Consider the following 21,750-nt stretch of genomic DNA (forward strand, 5'->3'; position numbering starts at 1 on the left):
AAAAGGATATATACGTAGCTGTTCATGGAATGCGAATGTATAGGAGTAAAACATTTTTTATATAATTTTTTTTCTTGCAAAAGCAGCTAACATTTTATATGTTTCGTGTCTATTTTGATATGAAGCCCGATGATAAAAAGCCCGAAACAAATCACCTAACCCTAGTGCTTTTCTCACGCATAAATACCCCATTCTAATCACCTGTCAGCCGCCACTTCTCTTCTCACTCCTTGATCTGTTTATTGTCCTCCTCAGCCGGATTTTTGTTTGGGTATTTTTTTTTGTTTCCGCTCTTCTATTCTATTATTTTCTTAATCTGCAGAACTAAAGATTAGGTTATTTTTAAGGATTGTTTTTGCTCTTAGATTTAAAAATCAGATTTTTTTTTTAATCCTCTTCCTCTATTATTTTATGTTCTTGATTTGCGGTAATAAATATTAGATTTTTTTTTTCACTTTTCCTTTCAATTTGTTTTTTCTTTTGCAGATGTGAAAATTATTATTATTTTTGTGCCTTTATTTTTATCGTTTGGTTTTTTTATCTAAATTTTTTCTAATTCTTTTTTATTTGCAGATCTGAAGATTTTTGGTTTTTTCTCTTCTTCTTCAAGTATGTCGGATGGAGATGGAGTTGGTGATATCAAGGATGGAGTTCGTGATCTCTTGTTAGATGACGTCGAGAATGGAGATGAGGAGGATGGAGTTGGAGATGAGGATGGAGTTGGTGATCCTGTGGGTTGGGATCGTCCCCTTGTAATCCCACGAGAATTGAGGGTGAGGTTAACTCCTCCCCTTGTATTCTCACCTGAATTGAGGGAGACTTTTTCTCGTTATTGGTTCGAGAAGGGAATGGTAGGTGGTAGTCCACCTTCAAAGGTCGTCTTTATAGATTATGGACTTGGTCATATTTTCAGCATAGCTCAAGATTGTTTTAACCGAGGTTATGCTTTCCAAGCCTCCAATTCTGCATCCGGTCATGTTGGTGCTTCTGCTTGTGCTGCTTCTACTCGTGCAACTACTGATTCAATGGTGGACTATTGATTATGTTTCTACTTGAATGGTGGACTATTGTTTATGTTTCTACTTGCTATTCTATGCACATTGGACTTAGTCCTCGACAATAAAAAAATAAAAAGAGTATTTTATGTTCGTTGTGTTATTATTTACAGTGTTACATTTAGATGTAATTTTCGCAAATACTATCCTTATGCTATTTGTGCTATTATTAACTAGCGTCAAACAATATGTTTTTCAACATCAATGTTATTTAGTTTTTCATTGATATATCTTGGAGAAAATTATTAGAATTAAAAGAATGATCATGCTTGATCAAAAAGGGAAGATTAAACTTGATAAAAAATGTAAGATAGGTAATTCATGCACTTCTTTAACACGGAGTTACTTAATATATCTATGGATGATAAATATGCATGCAACATGGTTGGTTTGATGAAGATATTAAATCTTTTCCATCGCTAACACATTGTAAACATCTACTCTATATTATTTATCAAGCCATTTGAGTTTGTCACTAAATATAAAATTAGGAAAATAGAAGGAAAACCAATAGAAGAAATAAGAACAAAACTTTGATAACACATTTATGTCTTTCAAAGGACGAATACATTTCAACAAGAGTGAAAGACTATTTACACATTAGTCATATAACTTCTCATACTTTTCGATATTAATTGAAAAAGTCAATGTGACATAGCAAGTGGAATGTTAATTAAACTGGGGCATATTTTTTGATAACTTCAAATTCTTCTTTTTCGTTCCACACGATCTTCTTCTGCACTCTTCTTCAATCCCTTCACTCGTCTCAATCTCTCATCCCTTCCACTTGATATAGGAGATATTGAACCTATAAATTCCTCATATGGGATAGAAATAGGATATTCAAGATAAAAAAACAAAGTATATATACTTGCTCTTAAGATGATTCCAAAATTTGAATGTGAATTTATAAGTATCATTTACAAAGCATATTGACTTTTAAATATTATTTGATATATTCAAGATAAAAAAAGCATAGCATATATACTTGGTCTTAAAATGATTCCAAAATTTTAATGTGAACTTGTAAGTATCATTTTACAAAGCATATTGACTTTTAAATATTATTTTTAAGAATAATACAAACATCTTGCATCATGTTAATGTGTTGACCACTTGAAACCGTGTAAGGAACATACTTAGATTTAACAGAAGATTAATGAGAGAATTTTAACTACAGAAGATTAATGAGAGAATTTTAACTAAGAACGTAACTAACATAGAGCTTTCAATGATAAGAAAACTTCAATTTAACTATAAGGAAAACTTTGTTTTTGTAGTTTTATAAAATCTTTAAGACATTCTTTTTACCAAAATAGTCTTTTAAAACACAAATACAATACACCCAAAGTAAAGTTGGACACAAAAGATAAAACAATTTCTCTGAAATAACGGTTCACATAATTGTAAAAATGAAAGTAAAAAAGGCCAAAATGCAAATTTAATTTGAGTACAAACTGTAAGTAAAAAAATTAAGAAATACTTTTAACCTACCTCAAGTCTAATGAGAAAGTAGGGCTACCAAGTAAGTACCATATGAGCACCAAAAAAATAAAAAAATAAAAAAGCTACAGAAGAGTCATTCATCTCTACGTTAAACATATAAACACTTAAAACACACATACACAGACACAAACACACACTTACTGTCTTCATTTACTAACCAAATCATATTTTTTGTTACATTAAACCTAATATTAGAAAGGTATAAAAAATGCACCAACATTAATAATGACAGTAGTAAACAAAAGAGAATTAAAAAATGATCACGTATATTAACAAATGACCCAAAAAACTTATTCCAAAAAAACAAATAACCCAAAAGAGAAAAAAATTAAAAAACAAAAGTGCAATTAGAGTAAATTGAAAAATGATAAAGATAGGGATGAGTTGTTACTTCTTTTTGTTTTTGTGTAAATCAATTTTGATGTTAATATTTTTGTGTGAATCAATTTTTTACTATATTTTAATTTCAATCACAAAAAATTAGTAATTGACAGTTGAAAATAATTGAATACTTGAAATAGATGGTAATTAAAGTGAGATGCACGTTGTTGAAAAATAGTCACTATCAATGTTTACAAATTTATAATTAAGATAATATAAGATCCTTTAGAACCATTGTCATATGAGTACCTCTCATAACATTGAAGTACACATATTACTTTCAATCTGCACATTTTTGTTTCCTGTTGTAATATCCTCCCTCCTCGTTCATATATGTCGCTTCTAAGAAGAAAATAAACTGCAAGGTACCAAACAGTTCATCTCTTTGTATAAATCCCCACCATCGTCTCTCAATATCCTTGATTTCAAGTTGTCTCTCCTTACACATATGATGTTGATTGTTTTATGAGGCTTGTGACATTCCTTACAAAGTAACCAGAGTCAATAGCAAAAACAAAATATGAAAATTTGATGACATAATAGAAAAAAATGAAGGATATATTTGAAATAAACAACCAATTTTTTTTATCATTACACTGAAAATGAAATGAAAAAAAAATAGAAAAAAAGAAGAAAACGAAAGCGTACGTCAGGGAAATGTTGACAACTTTTTTCTTTGAGGGCTAGGTTGTATCCTTGCAAATGTTACCGTCAACATCGGCTTGGTGCCGAGGGTTGGCCGACACAGTCTCCTTTATTTCTAGCCACCATTAGCCACGTCTCATTTGCATGCTTCAAGGTTATCGCTGTCCAAGGACCCCAAGTAGTTCCCTTCTTCTTTTTTTTTTCTATCTTTTCCCATGTTTCCTTTTTGAGATATGGATTGAGCAAAACTCAGTATGAAAAGTATAAATATCATGCAGTTGTGTTTTAAGTTGTAACAACAGACTATATAATATATTTCATGGAAAAAGAATTTGAATTATATAGTAGAAAATGGTAATTATTCACAAAAACGAAATGGTTAGAACGATCTTTTGAACATAGCATACCGTGCTTTGAAAAATAGTATTATCAACTACAAAGACCACCAAAAACAAAACACAAAAGTCTATTGTAAATTTGCAATCACATTAGAAGAGATCGTAATAGGCACAAATCAAATACATTGAATTTGAAAAAGAAAATCTAACTCACAGAGAGATATTAAATTAAAGATTATTGACATACACCACGATAGGCAGTCGCTTACTTTTTCTATTGATTAAGTTATTATGTACACTGAGTTACATATGGATAGGATGTATTACCAATTTAATTCACCAAATGATATAATTTGGCTTCACCAAACCAGCCCCCAAAAAATATTGGCTGATTCCTGGCATCCAAAGAACTTGATTTCACTCTTTTAGCCATGGAACTGAAAAAACAACAGAAACTAAAAAAATACGACCGAGACAAGAAATAATCAATCAAGAGCAGACCATTATACAAAAATGTAGCACCAATGCTCCCCATTTTCTAAAAAAATAAAAATTGAATCAATAGAAAAAGTAATACTAATTCTCTATCTCCATGTTCAAGCCATCCCTCTAGAGTCTATATTCCCTCTCATATCTTCCTATCAACGTTGTAGATTTCTAAATTTCACAGTGCAATTACATTTTGTTTCTGAAATATATTGTAACCAACTTCAACATCCAACCACTTTACTTAGATCAATTAGGGAGAGGGTAAGATGGAAAAGAAAATAGGTCACAACAAAAAGGTGGTTTGCCTTTGTATCTTTTTAAAACAATCTATTGGTTTAGTTAATTCCTCATTTGATTTTATCTAATAGTATCAGGCGGTGTTAGTGCATATTTGATCAGTGCATAAATTTTCCTTTTGGGATCTAACCAATCAATCATACACTAACTTAATGATGAAGAGTATAAGTGATACTTCTCAAATCTTCTAGTTATGAATTGATATTGAAAGTCTTGAGTTGAAAACATATTCTATTTGTACTTTTGTCTATCTTGTTGCTTATGCAATTATATGTATGTGCGGGTTTAATATATCTTACTGATATTTGTATCGAATCAAATACCAATTAAATATATTCCTCTTATAAGAATAAGAAAACAAAATTGAATTGGAATGGAAAACAAACCTTATACTCTTGTTGTAGTTGATATCCAATGAAAGCAATCACCCTGCAAACACTCTGCAAAAGGGAATTGAAGGAAAATTAAATTAACAAATTATGAAGCAAGATAATGAAAAGGAGGAAAGTTTATGTTGCTACTGTGTTTTTTTTTTTTTTTTTACGGTTTTTTACTAAAAAAATAATCAATGAATAGCGAGAGAAGGAATGAGATAAGACAAATATTGGAAGAAAACATGATACATATTTATTTCAAATGTAGAGGAAAAACTCAAACCTAAAAAAAAAAGTGTAGAGGAAACTGTCAGTTTCAGAAGTTAAAAGAAGTTATTTAAATTTAAAAAACAAAAACCATCCAGGGTATTATTGAAAAGTAAAATAGGTTACATATTTATCCAACGAGTCGGGGACAAATATAATATTACTCGTATCTATGGATACTCATTGAGATCCCTAGTGTTGAGAGAATAGTCGCAATTTTTCAAAGGATAACACGTGCCTCACAAAAAGTTTAAGCATACTCTACGTTATATTAATTGTTTGCGAGGTATCTAAGCAAGTTTTAGATTGGTGTGTAGTGACATTACTTATTTTAGTAGAAGCTCAGGTCTTTGTAGTGGTGGAGTCAGAAATTATATAGAGTGTGGGTAAAATTTTGACCACAAATTCACATGTGACATAATTTATAAATAATCACAAATCAAAATAAAAGAGACTCGTCATTTTGTCAATAAAAGTACAATTTGAAATAAGAGAGATGAAACATAATCTGGCAATAGTGTGCTAAATAAAATTAGGAGATAAATGCCCTTTCGGAGACCTCTTTGCGGTGAATGTTCGAATAATATCAACATCATCAAATGAAGATATACAAAATTATAATTTCTCTTGTCCTAGACCTCTTTGTCTAATAAGCTATTATGTATAGTGATTCAAATGTTACCATAAATTAAATGAGCAAAGGAGTATTTTGATTTCTTCGAGTATTGACTGCTGTTTTGGGTGAATGGTATAATAATTCATAGTTAGGGAGAATTATTTTAGTTAACTCACTTCAGGAATTTATTCTTAAAATTAATTATAGTAATCAATTTTAAATTCCAATGATGTTGATTATAATATTTTGTTATATTGATTAAACTAATTTTAGTGGTAATTTTATGAATTATTCATTTTTAGAATTTATTGTAGAATAGAAAATATAAAAATAAAATAAAACAATGATAAGTTTTAATGACAACCGCAACTGTAAGTAGTGACAACCATTTGACAATGACAGATGAATTTAGCTACAGAAATTTTCCCTATATTAACGGATTTTGGCCGTCAGTAAAAGTTAAATTTCTTGTAGTGATACAAAGAAAGTATGGGCTAAGCCCAGGCTAACTGTAGCTAAATCTATAGCTAACTGTTTTAGGAGCAATTGTAGCAAATTTTGTTGCATAAATGTTACTTAATAGTGAAGACATTTTTTTTTTGAAACGGAAAATATTATTCATCGTTGAGAGGGTGAAAGATACACCAACAACTTGCGGAAAGCATCTCTAAAAAAAAAAAAAAACTCGTGGAAAGCAACATAAAATTACATAAAGGCACCAAAAAAGTGTCACACCTAAACTCCTAAAGAATCATGAGCCAAGGTGGTATACACCTGGCTGCCTAATCACAAAGACCAAACCCAGCAAGGTACCAAGACAAACCAAGGTACTACCATCAAAAGAATACCCCAGCCTCACAACCTGCTACCCGCAAAGATTAGGGGGGAAAAGGCTCAACAGCAGCAGCACCAGAACAAACAGCCACCCCTAAACTTAGCAGGCTGTTAAATAAGCAAGACATTCCCTCACATACCCGAAGACTGAAGCCTGACTGCATCAACCAACGACACCCAGCAGCGCACAGAAGAACTATGGTTACTAAAGGTCCCATGTGTAGGAGTGTCTTGTTCTCTCATATATGAGATTACTTAATTTTTGTTGCATAAATGTTACTTAATAGTGAAGACATTTTTTTTTTTGAAACGGAAAATATTATTCATCGTTGAGAGGGTGATAGATACACCAACAACTTGCGGAAAGAATCTCTCAAAAAAAAAAAAAACTCGCGGAAAGCAACATAAAATTACATAAAGGCACCAAAAAAGGTGTCACGCCTAAACTCCTAAAGAATCATGAGCCAAGGTGGTATACACCTGGCTGCCTAATCACAAAGACCAAACCCAGCAAGGTACCAAGACAAACCAAGGTACTACCATCAAAAGAATACCCCAGCCTCACAACCTGCTACCCGCAAAGATTAGGGGGGAAAAGGCTCAATAGCAGCAGCACCAGAACAAACAGCCACCCCTAAACTTAGCAGGCTGTTAAACAAGCAAGACATTCCCTCACATACCCGAAAAGTTAAATTTCTTGTAGTGATACAAAGAAAGTAGGGGCTAAGCCCAGGCTAGCTGGGGGTGTCTCCGCCCCTGGGTCTTGGGATGGAGACATGGCCTCTTCACTTATTCAACATTTAGTTGAAAATAAAAAGCAACCAAACAGAATGATATAAGTAACAAGAAAAAATATGGTGCTACTAAAACTTGTTCTGCATCAGCCTTAAAATGAGAAAGCCTTTGGATCGGTGCAACAATCAAAATTCAGAGTGTGCAAATAGAAATAAAGCATGATAGTAGGGGTCAATTTGGAAATTCCAGGGTGCGTAAGTGCACACCCTTAGCCCTGAGTGGCTCCGCCCCTGTTTGTTGTCACTGCTGTAAAATTTCATCCACTTTCACTCACGAACAATCATAGATGTTCAATCAATCTCTATAGAAGATTAAAGAGTTAATCAAAGCATCTTTCATCGATACTTGCATATATGTAAGCAAATTTCTTCTTCTTTTTCAATGATGCTGGAGTTTTTATTTTTTCTTGTTGTTCAATGTCGATATGTTATGCACTCTACAATGACGATTATTTGATGGTTCAGCACACACGTGTATTAATGTTAACTTAAATTTAGTTTAAGCAGGTTTATGTAAACTTCGTTTGCATAACCTACCTAAACTGAGTTTACATGCACACACTTAAAATAAAATTACACAGAATCATTAAATAAGGTTGAAGATGTTAAAGCAAAATTTAACTTTAGTAATTACACTTAAACTCAATTTACATGACCTACTTAAACTAAGTTTACACGACTTACTTAGACTAAGTTTGAAAGAGTAAAAAAGGAAGATGCGTTAGTTTTCTGGGTGAATATGAAAAATAAATTTTAGTTAAGGATAATTTTGTCATTTTAAAATGTAACTATGAATACATAGAGTGTAATTAGAAATATTCCTCAAAAAATACCCACTCGTAAAAAAAAAAGAGTAGTATATACCCTTTAAAAAAAACAAAACCTAGGATGCCTTGGACAAATAAAAGCAGTTCCCCAAAAATAAAACCCTAACGCAGTCCTCCCACATGTCAACTCCGATTTCGACCATGCCGATGAAAAGAAGAAACCAATGAAAGCAACTTCAACTTCTTTACACAAAACGATCTCAAAACACAATGAAGACCAAATCTCTTTCAAAGCTCATCAAGCAAGCAATCACTCAGACCAACAAACAGATACAGATCAAGCCAGAAAAAGATAAAAGCAAAACAAAGACAGCTATAGAACAAGGTCAATCCTCTAAAATCTGTTGTGGTATATGCTTTGATTCTGTAACAAACTCTAATATGTTTTCAACCGGTTTATGCAATCATCCCTTTTGTACTAAGTGCATATCCAAGTATGTGAAGATTGAAATAAAAGAAAAAGTGGTTAAAATCAAGTGTCCGGATCCAGAATGTTCTGTTGAACTCAAACCAGAACATTTGCAATGCATTTTACCTAAAAAAATCATTGTTGATTGGGAATCTGCAAACTGCGAGGCTTCCATTGCTTTGAAGGAAAAATTTTACTGTCCTTACAAGAATTGTTCTCTTTTATTGGTGAATGACGAAGCAGGCCGTGCTATTACTAGCTGTGAATGCCCTTATTGTCATAGGTTATTCTGTGCACAATGTAAAGTTCCATGGCACGGAAATATGAATTGTCAAGAATTTGAGAAGTCGGAAATAGGTCAAGGCTTAAAACAATCCGATAGGAAGTTTTTGGAGTTGGCTAAAAGAGAAAAGTGGAAGAGATGTCCAAAATGTTCTATGCATGTACAGAGAACTACTGGATGTGAACACATGAGATGCAGGTTGTATTTTATAATTATATCTTAACTTCTCTTGGTTATCCTTAATCATTAATTTCACTAATTTTAAGTATAATTAATTTTATATTATTGTATTGATGAAAAAATATTTAATACGACTCAATGCTGTTTCTTTTCAGGTGTGGCTGTCACTTCTGCTACATGTGTGGCAGGGATTGGAATTGGTATCATACTTGCAATCAAAATCCAAGGTACTATATGAAACTATTTGCATATGGAATTAGAAATAAGGCATATAATTCTAAAACATACCAACAAAATTACACATATACCTCAATCTAATTAAAAACACTTTGTTTACTATTAGTAATCTATGAAAGACTTTTTGTTTTTTTTTGTTTTTGAATGGCAAAATTTGTTAATAATGCCATATAGGCGGAACGCCCCGAAAGAAAATGCTTACACCGTCCATCGTAAAAACCAATATAAAGCAAACCTCCGAAACCAAATCAACGCCAAAATCGAGCTAAAACCCCCCACAAACCAACATAAACCAAAAGTTGCCAAAACATCACCCTCCAACGTGAATGGGCACAAAAACAAAATCCAAATACCTATCGTCCGCTTCTCACACCAAATCCGCTCCAAAAAAACCATCACACCCACTGAAACCCCTAACAACAGTACTTCACATTCTGATCGCCACAACCGATCCAAATTCCAGCACTCATTCGGATTCCATAATCCAAAAAACTTGAGTCAACACTCTTTACTCCCTATCTCGAATCAAAAGCGGTCGGCCCACCATAATCCAAAAACAAATCACTAAGGTACCTCTCAACTCCTGGACCTTCGGAGAAGACACCTTAACCATCCCAATAACCTGGAACTAGACGCTAACTTCTGATCTTTAAGCAAAAGCGTTCGGCCCACTAGAATCCAGAAGACAAATCTCAAGTTAGTAAGCATGTGGAACAATAGCGCAAGCATAACCAACCAGCTTGATAACAACCCAATAAGGAACCACCCAAATTAAGTCACAAATTAATACAGAAACGACCCAAAACTAACACGAGTAAGCAGCGACGAAGAGATGCGAGATCACCACATAATCCAATTTATAACCAAAATAAAACGAGATTCTAGAAACAAACAACTGACACCCAACGAAATCACATCACCACCAATTGACGCACGATTTTGCCCCTCCTCATCAAAACCCTCAACCTTTATGATCAACACCTGGATCTCAAAATACAAAATCACCACCTTAAAAACAATAAAAAACGAGACCACCCCAATGTTTGTGTTACGACCACCAATAACACTTCACCGTTAACACTAAACGATTGTATGAAACTCTTTGCATATTAAATTAAAAATAAGGCTTATAAGAATGCATGTAATCCTAATACAACACCAACAAAATTACACATAGATTCACTCTAACAAAAATCACTTTGTTTACAATAAGTGTTCTATGAAAAGACTTGAAATCATTTTAAAAGCACAAGGCACAGTTTAAATGTTTTTACAGATTATTTGTCAAGGAATTTTTCTTCAAATAAGACTATTTGTTTTATAAGAAGGCATTGAAGATAAGCCACAAAGAACTGACTAATTTTATTTTGATATGTGGTCCGATCATTCAGAGGACAGGAGGACGCTTGTGCACTGTTTTCATTAACGTGCCTATTTTTGGTTGGTCTATTTTCTATTATCTTCTTTTCAATATCATGAGCTCAAGACTTGGAGTAGAAGTTTTTTTTTTTTGTGTGGATATGTCCATCTACAAGAAACTTTTTGGAAGGATAAATCCAGGGTTCTATGATTTTTTATGAGTGTCGAAATTTTTGCTTTCTTTCATAATAGTTGCCAAAATCAGACATGTCTACTATTGAACCTGTTCTTAGGTACTTCAGTTATTTTTATGTTTATACTAATTTTTTTGTGCTTAGCAACCTAATTTACTTTCTGATCCCTTCTTTTAAATTTTGGGAGATTCACTGTTGGATTATCACTATCGCACAAGCTCAATTGGTATGTAGAAATATAACGAGAGTTAGTTTGTGTTATAGTGCGAGGTACACAGTTTAAAAGCTTGAACAAATGGATATAACTTACCATTACTTATAAATATTTTAGGTTTTATCACTACAACATATATGAGATTTAGTAACACTTCAAAATTGTAACTAAATAAAAAACAAACGTTACTATTTAGATCTTGTAACATTTGAAAAATGTTAGGTAAAACCTGTGTTACTAAGTGATTTCAGTAACACTTGTGAATAATACTGCAATGCTTAAAAAATGTTACTTATTAAGTAGCTAATTTGTAGCAAATCTATAGCTAACTGTTTTAGGAGCAATTGTAGCAAATTCTGTTGCATAAATGTTACTTAATAGTGAAGACATTTTTTTTTTTTTTGAAACGGAAAATATTATTCATCGTTGAGAGGGTGAAAGATACACCAACAACTTGCGGAAAGCATCTCTCAAAAAAAAAAAAAAAAAACTCGCGGAAAGCAACATAAAATTACATAAAGGCACCAAAAAAGGTGTCACGCCTAAACTCCTAAAGAATCATGAGCCAAGGTGGTATACACCTGGCTGCCTAATCACAAAGACCAAACCCAGCAAGGTACCAAGACAAACCAAGGTACTACCATCAAAAGAATACCCCAGCCTCACAAGCTGCTACCCGCAAAGATTAGGGGGAAAAGGCTCAACAGCAGCAGCACCAGAACAAACAGCCACCCCTAAACTTAGCAGGCTGTCAAACAAGCAAGACATTCCCTCACATACCCGAAGACTGAAGCCTGACTGCATCAACCAACGACACCCAGCAGCGCACAGAAGAACTATTGCTACTAAAGGTCCCATGTGTAGGAGTGTCTTGTTCTCTCATATATGAGATTACTTAATTATTAACACTCCACCTCAAGTCCAAACAGGACTCTCTTCCTTATTTATTTTTTCTTCTTCCGGGCTTGTCCTCAACAACTACCAATTTGTCATGGTATATGAAAGTTAACATTAAATGTATCTTTAACAAAGGGTAATTTAGCGATAGTCACACACATTTGAGACAACTTTATTGCTCCAACAACTTTTCTTTATACTCGCAATTTTTGTAATGTACTCCTATAAAAAGGGACAAAGGGAGTAGCGAATAAAGTTGTATTTCATTGAAACCTAATGGACGTTTTAAGGGATTAAAAAATGAAGTGATGCTCTATTTGAAGAAAATTCTGAAAAATTAATATGTATCATATTTAATTTTATGTTTAAAATCACCTTTTGTCCTCTGATACGTGAAACAGAGTTTTAGACTTTAGTGCAATTGTTTCAAACTTCTAGTTTTTAAGTTATCATAATGAGTAATTTGAAGTTAGAAATGCCCAAAAAGGATATATACGTAGCTGTTCATGGAATGCGAACGTATAGGAGTAAAACATTTTTTATATAATTTTTTTCTTGTTGCAGCTAACATTTTATATGTTTCGTGTCTATTTTGATATGAAGCCCGATGATAAAAAGCCCGAAACAAATCACCTAACCCTAGTGCTTTTCTCACGCATAAATACCCCATTCTAATCACCTTCACTGTCAGCCACCACTTCCTCTTCTTTCTCCCCAGACGGATATTTGTTCGGGTATTTTTTCTTTTCCGCTCTTCTATTCTATTATTTTCTTAATCTGCAGATCTAAAGATTAGGTTATTTTTAAGGATTGTTTTTGCTCTTAGATTTAAAAATCAGATTTTTTTTAATCCTCTTCCTCTGTTATTTTATTTTCTTGATTTGCGGTAATAAATATTAGATTTTTTCGCTTTTCCTTTCAATTTGTTTGTTCTTTTGCAGATGTAAAAATTATTTATATTTTTTTTCGTTTCTATTATTTCTTTTTTGCAGATTTAAAAATTAGACTCTTCCTCTCTCTTGGGCATCCAATTATGGACGACGTTTCATCGAACTCTCTGAAGGTATGTTTCATTTTCTCTCGGTTAACATTTTTATTTTATTATGTATTATTTATTTTTTATTTTTTATTTTTTTTGTGGAAGTCCATAGATCCAGAATCTGCCGATTACGCTTCTCAAGGACCTCAAGTTCAACAATTGGTAAGTTTTGATTTTTTTTTTTTTTTTTAAAGAATCGATAAGTTTAAATGTTATTTAATTAATTATTTTGAGTAAATATATCCCCTTTTATTTTGTTAGGGCCTTTTCCAATGCCAAGGTGATCAAGGCCAATGTCTAGAACAAATGATTACAAATGCTATGATTCAAATATCTCCTGCTATTGCTCAAGCAATTTTAGCAAATTTAGCTGGAAATCAGCATGATCCTGCCATGGTAAGTTCAACAATTGATTTTTATATAGGATCGGTGAGTTTTAATGTTATTTAATTAATTATTTTAAATTGATATATCCTATTTTGTTTTGTTAGTGCCTTTTCCGAGACCAAGGTCTGCAACACATTGTTACAAATGCTATGTTTCATATATCTCCTGCTATTGCACAAGCAATTTTAGCTGTTTTGACTCAGCAACATCAGCAGTTTGCTCGAAATCAGCATGATCCTGCCATGGTCAATGGTGGTGGTGGAGCTAATCTAGACGGGTTTGTGATGTCGAATGATCCATTTAAGCACATGTGGTATGCACGTGGAGTGGATGGTGCTCCTGGCCCAGATTCAAATGCCTTCCACGATCTTGGGCTCTTTGGTGATGGATTTGATGTCGTTTTTGAAATTGCCCTGCGAAACTATAACCTAGGCTCTTGTTTTGCTGATGTGAGAAAGGGCAGTTAAACTTAAACATTTCGTTTTGTTCCTTTATAAGTTACTGTTACTTTAATATCTCGTCAGCTTTAGTTGTTTGTAATGAAGACAAATTCTACTTTTTTTATTTATTGAGAGGAGGAAAAAATCTACTTATCTCTATTTTTTTCAAATACTTGTTTGTATAACAACATTAGTTGTTGTTAATTGTAGCATTCGAAAGAAATCATTATTTTTGGTAAGTATTTTAAATTCACATCCACGATCGGTCCATCTACAATATTCAGAGAGGTAAGTTGTTCAGTTGTTGCATACTCAAGTGCATATTTTTCCCTCGGTGTGTCTACAAAAGGGCACTGATACGTAAATCACCCCAGGTGGCTACCATTCATCTACCACCCTTGTGTGGCATAATTAATAAAAAAAAATTGGCATAATCCATGTGATACCAAAAAAAAATAAAAACTGTAAATTCTTTCACTCTCATCTCCTCTTTCTCTCACCCTTATCTATTTTCTCTCGGTGAGCCCATCTCCTCCACCATTCTCTTTCACGTCGTCGCCGTTACGTCTTGATGGATTTCTTGAAAGGTCGATCTCCTCCCACATCCTTGTCATCGTTGTCGATTTCTCCGCGATTAGGAATCCCTAGCTTGTTTCCATGTTCTTGTTCGATTCACTCTTTCCATCTTGTGATTTTTGTTTGTTCTTATTTTTTGGTGTGATTCAATTTTCATGTTTTTCATACCAGTTTAATTTGAATTAAATTTAATCCTTTTTGTGAAAATTGTAAATCACAATTTGGTTAATTCAGAATACTGATATGGAATAAATTGATTTTTTAGAACTATATATGTAATTTAGCTAAAATATTGAAGATGTGAAGTTAATGGTGGGTGAAATTTGATGTAAGTGTTTGCTTGCGTTTGATGGATAAAGTCTATCTAAATTAAGTTACGCCTTTCAAAAATTGTGGTTGTATGGTTTAGTTATTTGGTTATATGTATTTTTTTTATGGGAAAACAATATAATTTATTTACAAATTTATACACAAAATATCAAAAGTGACCACATTCTTTGTTTCCTGGTCTCTTAATTGTACTAGATTTTTGTTGTGAGGTTGCCACACATTCAGGTGACCAATTTTGAACGCAGGAAAAACTATGGTTATGCCTTTGAAAATTTGTGGTTATATGGTTCAGTTATTTGTTGTATGTATTTATCATGTGCAGAGGCCATAATCAAGGAAGCTTGGAAGGAAGTTGAGTGAAATGGTTTTTGATGAAGAACACTGAAGATGTACTTTGAAGCATTGGCGTGTTGTTTCTATCGGTGCTTCACCCTTGAAGCATTCGTGTAGTTTGAATTGTTATGCAACATAATTTGTTATTTTGTGTTGATTGCTTGGTGTGTTAGCTCTGATATCATGAAGGAGATTTTTCTGTTATCTTGTTTCTTAGCCTTTATGTGCGTGAGCTTTTGAAATGCATATAGCTTATCATTACTTGGTCAAATCATATCAGTATTTGGAAAACATATGTAGGTATTTTGATTTTAGTTAGTTTCTATCAAATCCAAGGGTAGATAGCTTGTTAAGACTCATTATGCATGTAAGTGATATTAAAGTAGATTTTAGTATCATAATGACTCATTATGTCTTTAAATAAACATGGAAAACACATGATCATAGTGTGTTAATGTAAAGTGAGGTTGAATGATTTTTCAATTTTTGACAGGCCTCTTATAAACATTGGCTAAATACCTTTAAGTTGCAAGTTTTTTTTAGTTTGTGATGCAGAACCATATGATATATTAGCTTATGAATCTTGTCTGATGAGCATGAGTGAAAGGTGAACTTTTGTCCATCTTTGACAGAATTTTGAAAACCTAACCAAAATAAAGATAGACTTAACCATGTTTTATCAAAGGTGTAAACACTTTTTATCAAACTTGTTAACTAAACTCCTCTGCTCTGTTGTTGTGTGAGGTAAATTTATTCTGTAAAGAGAAACATGTATAAATGCAACCGTGTTGATAGTTTATTAATTCTTATATCATATTAACCTCCACAGGTTATTGAAGAGTTGAGCGCAACTAAAGAAGAGGCTGCAGATGAAGTTGTTAGGGAGGCGTTAGAATGATCAGTGAATATATTAAATGGAAGCAAGATTCTTCTCACACTCGGTTAGTTGCTAACAATCGGTAGTTTCTGTTATCATGGTTTTTGGGTGCCAAGCCATTAATTAGACTTGAACCTTTTGACCGTTGATATCTCTCTTTTTTCTTGGGAAGGGTAAAAGGAGAAAAACCCTTGAGTTTCCGAATTCGGGGGTCGTTTTCGCTACGGGAAGGTGTTAGGCACCCGGAGCGATTATGGTATTCCATAAGAACCACTTTCCTAAGTTTATTTCTACGCTTTAGTTTTATTGCTTATTTGTAAAAAAGAAGGTGTGATTAGTTAAGAACGGGGGTGAGAAGAAGTAGAATTTGATTTTATTTCGGCTTGGATGAGTTTTGACTCATTGCCTACGTACCGTTTTACGGGATCAAAACCGATCGTAGTTCGTTCTCAAAAATGGTTTTTGTTTTTGTTGGTTGATTTTAAGTTTGAAAAGAGATTTTGAAGAATAGAGATGAGAGGCCTCAAGGGCATAAGATTTGGAAAACGTGAGGTGGAATTAATCGTTTTGCTAAATGAAGTCTAAGTATGGTTAAAGTTCATTAAAAGTTTTACTTAAGAAAATAAAAGGGAAAAGTTATTGGAGTTTTGACTCCATTTTTCATAAAAATATTTGAAGTGAGTTTATTTGCATATTTTTGGAAAAAATTGGATTTTCTCTAAGTGTTCAAAACTAAACGTTCATCTAATCATGCAATCCTAGCCATACATCTATGCATACAATCCTAAGCATACATCTAGGGTGAGTGTGTGCGTGTCGGTGCGTCATAGTGTCCATAGTCCATATTACAAAAATTGCCTAAATACATTCTATGGCCCCTTTGCCAAGCTACAAACCAATGGTAACAAATTACATCACTAAATGAATTAAAACTTGCAAAAATAAATGCTAAGCTAAAGAAAGTGGAGGGAATGCTAAATGAGATGCATGAAACATGGAAATAAACTTGTTAGTGAAATAAAGCATAAAGAGTAGCAAGAGGCAAAAACACATAAAATGCCACAAAGATAGTAATAAAATGATAATAAACCCTAAAATTTGGATATGGAACCTAAGGCATTTGTAGCTTCTAATTCTCATGCTATAGCAAGTTTGAAATAGTTTCTTTTATCTCAAGCTATAATCATAGGATCATTAGAAACAAGCAAGCTTAGTTTCATACCAATTTTTGGGATAGAATTAGCATTTTATTATTTTCTAGAATATGCATACATTGCTCATAAAATCAAGGTTTCATGAATCAATCTAAAACAGCAAAATCAACATATGATTGTAGGCACAAGCATCTCACATTAATATATCAAATGGACTCTATCACATATCCACAAATCAATGATAAAATTGACCAAAACAATCATAAGAAATAATCCAAGAAAGAATTAAAATGCCATGGATTAATCATACAAGAATTTTGTCAACCTCAATATGCAAAAATACCATAAAAACATCAAGAAAATATCAAGAAGTAAGCATGAATTTTCTAGGAAATTTATCAAGATTTTTGATCATAACACTGGTTCAAATAGCAAAGAAAAACAGTGCAAATAGCAAGACAAAAGGCAGAAACACACAAGAAACCTAGGCCCAAACCAAAACCCAAAGCCAAAACACAGGAAAGTACAGGGACCACACGATTGATCCAGGATTCTGAAACCCTAGATCAAACGGCCAGGAATCAAAGGGGAATGGACCGGATTGGACCGGTCCGGTTCGCTGGCTTATAAAAGGGAAAGAGCTCCGGTTTTTTCCATTTTTCACTTTCCTCTCTCTCTCTAAATTCTTCTCTCTCTCTCATCTCTCATCTCTCTCTAGGATTCCGGTCATCTTCTCCGATGAACTCCTCCGTTCCGGCGCGGCGGATGGCGGAGGCGCCACCGTGCCGGAAAATCAAACTGCTCCGATTCGAGAAATTTTTACATTTTTAAATATCCTTTTTTATATACTTCTCGAATCCGAACTTAGATTTTTCGAAAAAAGCTTGAATCGGAGTAGATCTGAGTTTGAATCTTGATGAAATTTTTGTAAAAGAAACGGAAGATGAAGGAAAGGAACAAACGAAGAGGATGCTTACCTCTTCTTGCTTGCTGTTACGGTCCTTGCTGCTTGTGCTTCACGTGCTTGCTCGCGTGTTTGCTTGCTCGCGCGTTTGCTTGCTCGCGTTTGCTTGCTCGCGTTTGCTTGCTCTTTTGCTTGCTGTTTTTTCGGTTTCTTCTTCTTCCTTGCAGATTCGGTTCCTTCTTCTTTTCTCCTCTTCTCTGTGATCGTGCTTATTCGCCGCTTTTGGTGGTGAATCTGCACTCGAATTGCAGAGCAGTGATTCGATGATGATGATTCAGTGATGAATCTTTGAGAATTTTTGATGAATTTTCGGTTTCCGGAAAACGGTTAGGGTTTGAGTGTTCTTGGTGATTTCTGGAAATTGTTGAGTTTTGATCTTTTAGATCAGAAAGAGAAAGTTGAAAAGTGTTTGTTGAGGTGGCGTGTGGTTAATGGATCTGGAAGTTTCTGACACTGTTTGTATTTATAGCTAACATGTGTGATCTTGGACCAATAGAAAGCTGACATGTGGCATTGGACTGAAAAAAGGGCGCTGCCCTGTAATTCTGACTTGAAGGACCTATTTGCAAATTTGAAAAGTATATGGACTGGACTGAAAAATGAAAGTAAGGACTGAAATGAAATTAAAAACTGTTTGGACAAAAAATGCAATTTTGGGACCTCAATTGAGGGACCAAAATGCAATTAAAAATAAAATTGAATAAAAAACGTAATTTGACCAAACGTAAAGCGAAACAAAAAAATAAAATTGACAAAACGGACAATGGCTTAAATGAGGTACTTCAAAGTAACCTCTCTATGCCGAAATTTTGTGTGAAATGACCAAAATACCCTTTTGTACGACTTTTTGCAAATTTTGAAATAAACTGTGGAAAAAGCAATGTAATGATTCAGAGACACTTTTGAATGACTTACAAGACAAGTAAAGACACTTCGAAAGGTTTTATGCAAGAAAAACATAGATGAAATTGTGGTTGAAAATACTGCGAGGCAGAGACAATTTGAACTGTGCAGTTGAAATTTAATAATAGACAAAGTTTGAAATGAAATTGGGCCCAGTATTTTTAGGTCCAAAAACAGGGTATAACAGCTGCCCCTATTTAAGTTTCTTTGTCTGGAGAGTCAAGAGACGGAGTCTTTGGCTTGACAGGACGAAGATACTTAAATATTAGCATTTGCACTGTGTTTGGACGTAAAAATACGCCTACCCATTTTCAAATAATATGCATGCCATGCATCATTTGGATTATGAATGCAAGACCTCATGGGGATTGGAATTAACAAAAGATGCCATATCCATTGCGGGACTGATAGACATTGACAAGATAGTAAATAGCAGAGTAACGGGAAACTAGAAACAAGTTGGACAGGTACAAGCTGTTCTTAGATTTGAACTAGCCACTTGACCGGGAATGAAACAAACAGACAACTGCGAGTTGTTCTTATGGATTCGAACTGGTCACTTCACAGGGGATAGAGGTTACTGGACAAACATGAGTTGTTCTTATGGATTCGAACTGGTAACTCACTTGGGGATATTGGAAAGTGCGAGTTGTTCTTATGGATTCGAACTGGTCACTCGACTTGGAAAAGAAAAAAAACGACAAGTACGAGTTGTTCTTATGGATTCGAACTGGTGACTCGACCGATAACATTGAAAGGTAAACAGATGCAAGCTGTTCTTGGATTGAACTGGCCACTTGATCTCACGGAAACAAAGGTACAAGCTGTTCTTTGGATCGAACTTGCCGCTTGACCATACAGAAACAAATTGATGGGCACAAGCTGTTCTTTGGATCGAACTTGCCACTTGACCAGAAAGAAAGAAATTTGATGGGTACAAGCTGTTCTTTGGATCGAACTTGCCACTTGACCAGAAAGAAAGAAATTTGATGGGTACAAGCTGTTCTTTGGATCGAACTTGCCGCTTGACCAAACAGAAAGAAAGGTACGAGGGAATTGGTTTGTTTTGACAAAATATAGATTGAAATTGACTTGACGTCGATTTGATTTGAAAGGTAGAAAGTGACCCATAACATTGGCTCACAAGATTTTGACAGAGAATTTGACATGAGTATTGAATTGAGACTGATGTTGACATTGGAAATGCAATATGTATGGATGATATAACAGTTTCATTAAATGCATGGGCACGTAGTATGCATGATTATGCATGTATGAATGCTTGTAATGCATGATTGTTGGCAGTTTGTAGACACAGTTTTGAAGAGACAGACAAGACATTGGAGTATTGGGCACGTAGTGGCTCGTACTACATCATAGAAATCCTCTTTGGAGATAACGTCGTTGGGAGACGTACCGGAACCATGGCTGAGGGCAGATAGTTAATCAATTTGCTGGGGATAGAATCCTGGAAGACCCGACTGGGGATAACGCCGTTATGCTGGGCATTTCAGTGCTGGGTATGTTGTAGATATTGCATCTGTGGTCAATGCTTTTTGCATGTTATATTCTCATTTTTTCATTTTTCATTGCATCCCATTTTTGCTTGGATCGCCCTTTCGGGTTTTCAATCCACCGGGGAAATAAATTTTTTCCTTGCCCCATTTTTGCCTGAACTGCCCTCTTGGGGTTGTCAATCCAGCGGGGTGCTCATTTTTGCCTAAGTCGCCCTTTCGGGTTTTCAACTTAGCGAGCTCATTTATTTTCATGCATTTTCATTCTGTTTTTTCATTCTTGCCATTGACCACAGACTATCCTGGGGAAAAGCCTGCTTGTAACACATATTGAAATAGACATCAACATACTCTCGCTCATGCATGTTTCATTTGAATGTACCCTGTTGCTCAGGTTTGCTTTTCAAAATAGACAAAAAGTTTTCAATTTTCAAAATGTTTGTTTCAAGCATTGTCATTATCAAAATAGAAAGAAAATGTTTTTTTGTACATAGCTTTGAAAGTAGAAGAAAAAATAGAGTTTTCAAACAAAAGCAAAGGCTCAAATTGATGTATAAGAGTGGTGGTCAGCCAAAGGCATGACTCCACGGATTCACAAAGCTTGGAAAATGGTAATTTTATTGGTTGGTGGTACATTGAACACAGTAATCACTACATTTCCTGGAAACTTTGAATTCGCAAGCACAGAAGCTTCAGATGAAGATGGTCATTAACAGCTGCAGATGCCCCAAGGGGATTGTGATTTGCCAGATATAGTTACTTGCCTTTTGTTTCAATCTCATTTTTGCATGAACCGCCCTTTCGGGTTTTCGGCTCATCGAGACGCTCATTCTTGCCTGAGTTGCGTACAATCTCAGCGAGCTTTTTCATATTTGTTTTTTTTGTCCCTTATTTTTGCCTGGATCGCCCTTTCGGGTTTTCGATCCACCGGGAAGCGCATTTTTGCCTAGGCCGCCCTTTCGGGTTTTCGACCTACCACGCTGTTCTTTTCATATATCTAGGCGAAGTATTTCTTGACTATATCAGCATTCACAGGA

At 34.2% G+C, this 21,750-nt stretch overlaps 3 protein-coding genes across 4 annotated transcripts; all 3 read left to right on the forward strand.

Moving 5' to 3' along the window:
- The first annotated feature begins 102 nt into the window (after positions 1-102).
- On the forward strand, positions 103-1,161 carry LOC112417971 (uncharacterized). The gene is made up of 2 exons (XM_024774141.2): positions 103-271; positions 574-1,161. Exon 2 carries the CDS (start codon positions 612-614, stop codon positions 1,038-1,040), a length of 429 nt encoding a protein of 142 aa, XP_024629909.1. The 5' UTR covers positions 103-271; positions 574-611; the 3' UTR covers positions 1,041-1,161.
- Positions 1,162-8,633: 7,472 nt separating this feature from the next.
- LOC120579575 (probable E3 ubiquitin-protein ligase RNF144A) lies at positions 8,634-9,533 on the forward strand. Its single transcript, XM_039832019.1, has 2 exons — positions 8,634-9,294; positions 9,451-9,533. Exons 1-2 carry the CDS (start codon positions 8,634-8,636, stop codon positions 9,531-9,533), a joined length of 744 nt encoding a protein of 247 aa, XP_039687953.1.
- Positions 9,534-12,772: 3,239 nt separating this feature from the next.
- Positions 12,773-14,195, forward strand: LOC120579758 (uncharacterized). Of its 2 annotated transcripts, XM_039832470.1 has the most exons (5): positions 12,773-12,930; positions 13,189-13,259; positions 13,341-13,397; positions 13,497-13,631; positions 13,727-14,195. In XM_039832470.1, the coding sequence occupies exons 2-5, from the start codon at positions 13,230-13,232 to the stop codon at positions 14,087-14,089; spliced, it is 585 nt and encodes a 194-aa protein (XP_039688404.1). In that variant the 5' UTR covers positions 12,773-12,930; positions 13,189-13,229; the 3' UTR covers positions 14,090-14,195. The 2 variants fall into 2 exon arrangements, with proteins under 2 accessions (XP_039688404.1, XP_039688403.1); XM_039832469.1 differs by having other exon boundaries at positions 13,189-13,397.
- Positions 14,196-21,750: the final 7,555 nt, after the last annotated feature.

The sequence above is a fragment of the Medicago truncatula genome, chromosome 3, assembly GCF_003473485.1.
Source record: "Medicago truncatula cultivar Jemalong A17 chromosome 3, MtrunA17r5.0-ANR, whole genome shotgun sequence".
Classification (NCBI taxonomy): domain Eukaryota; kingdom Viridiplantae; phylum Streptophyta; class Magnoliopsida; order Fabales; family Fabaceae; genus Medicago; species Medicago truncatula.

Bases quoted from the DNA above. Each gene is read 5' to 3' on its own strand.
- LOC120579758 (XM_039832469.1), top strand. From the start codon at position 13,230: ATGGACGACGTTTCATCGAACTCTCTGAAGGTATGTTTCATTTTCTCT. The intron at 13,398-13,496 runs GTAAGTTTTGAT...TTATTTTGTTAG, and splicing joins GACCTCAAGTTCAACAATTG to GGCCTTTTCCAATGCCAAGG. The intron at 13,632-13,726 runs GTAAGTTCAACA...TTGTTTTGTTAG, and splicing joins ATCAGCATGATCCTGCCATG to TGCCTTTTCCGAGACCAAGG.
- LOC120579575 (XM_039832019.1), top strand. From the start codon at position 8,634: ATGAAGACCAAATCTCTTTCAAAGCTCATCAAGCAAGCAATCACTCAG. The intron at 9,295-9,450 runs GTGAACACATGA...GTTTCTTTTCAG, and splicing joins TGTACAGAGAACTACTGGAT to GTGTGGCTGTCACTTCTGCT.
- LOC112417971 (XM_024774141.2), top strand. From the start codon at position 612: ATGTCGGATGGAGATGGAGTTGGTGATATCAAGGATGGAGTTCGTGAT.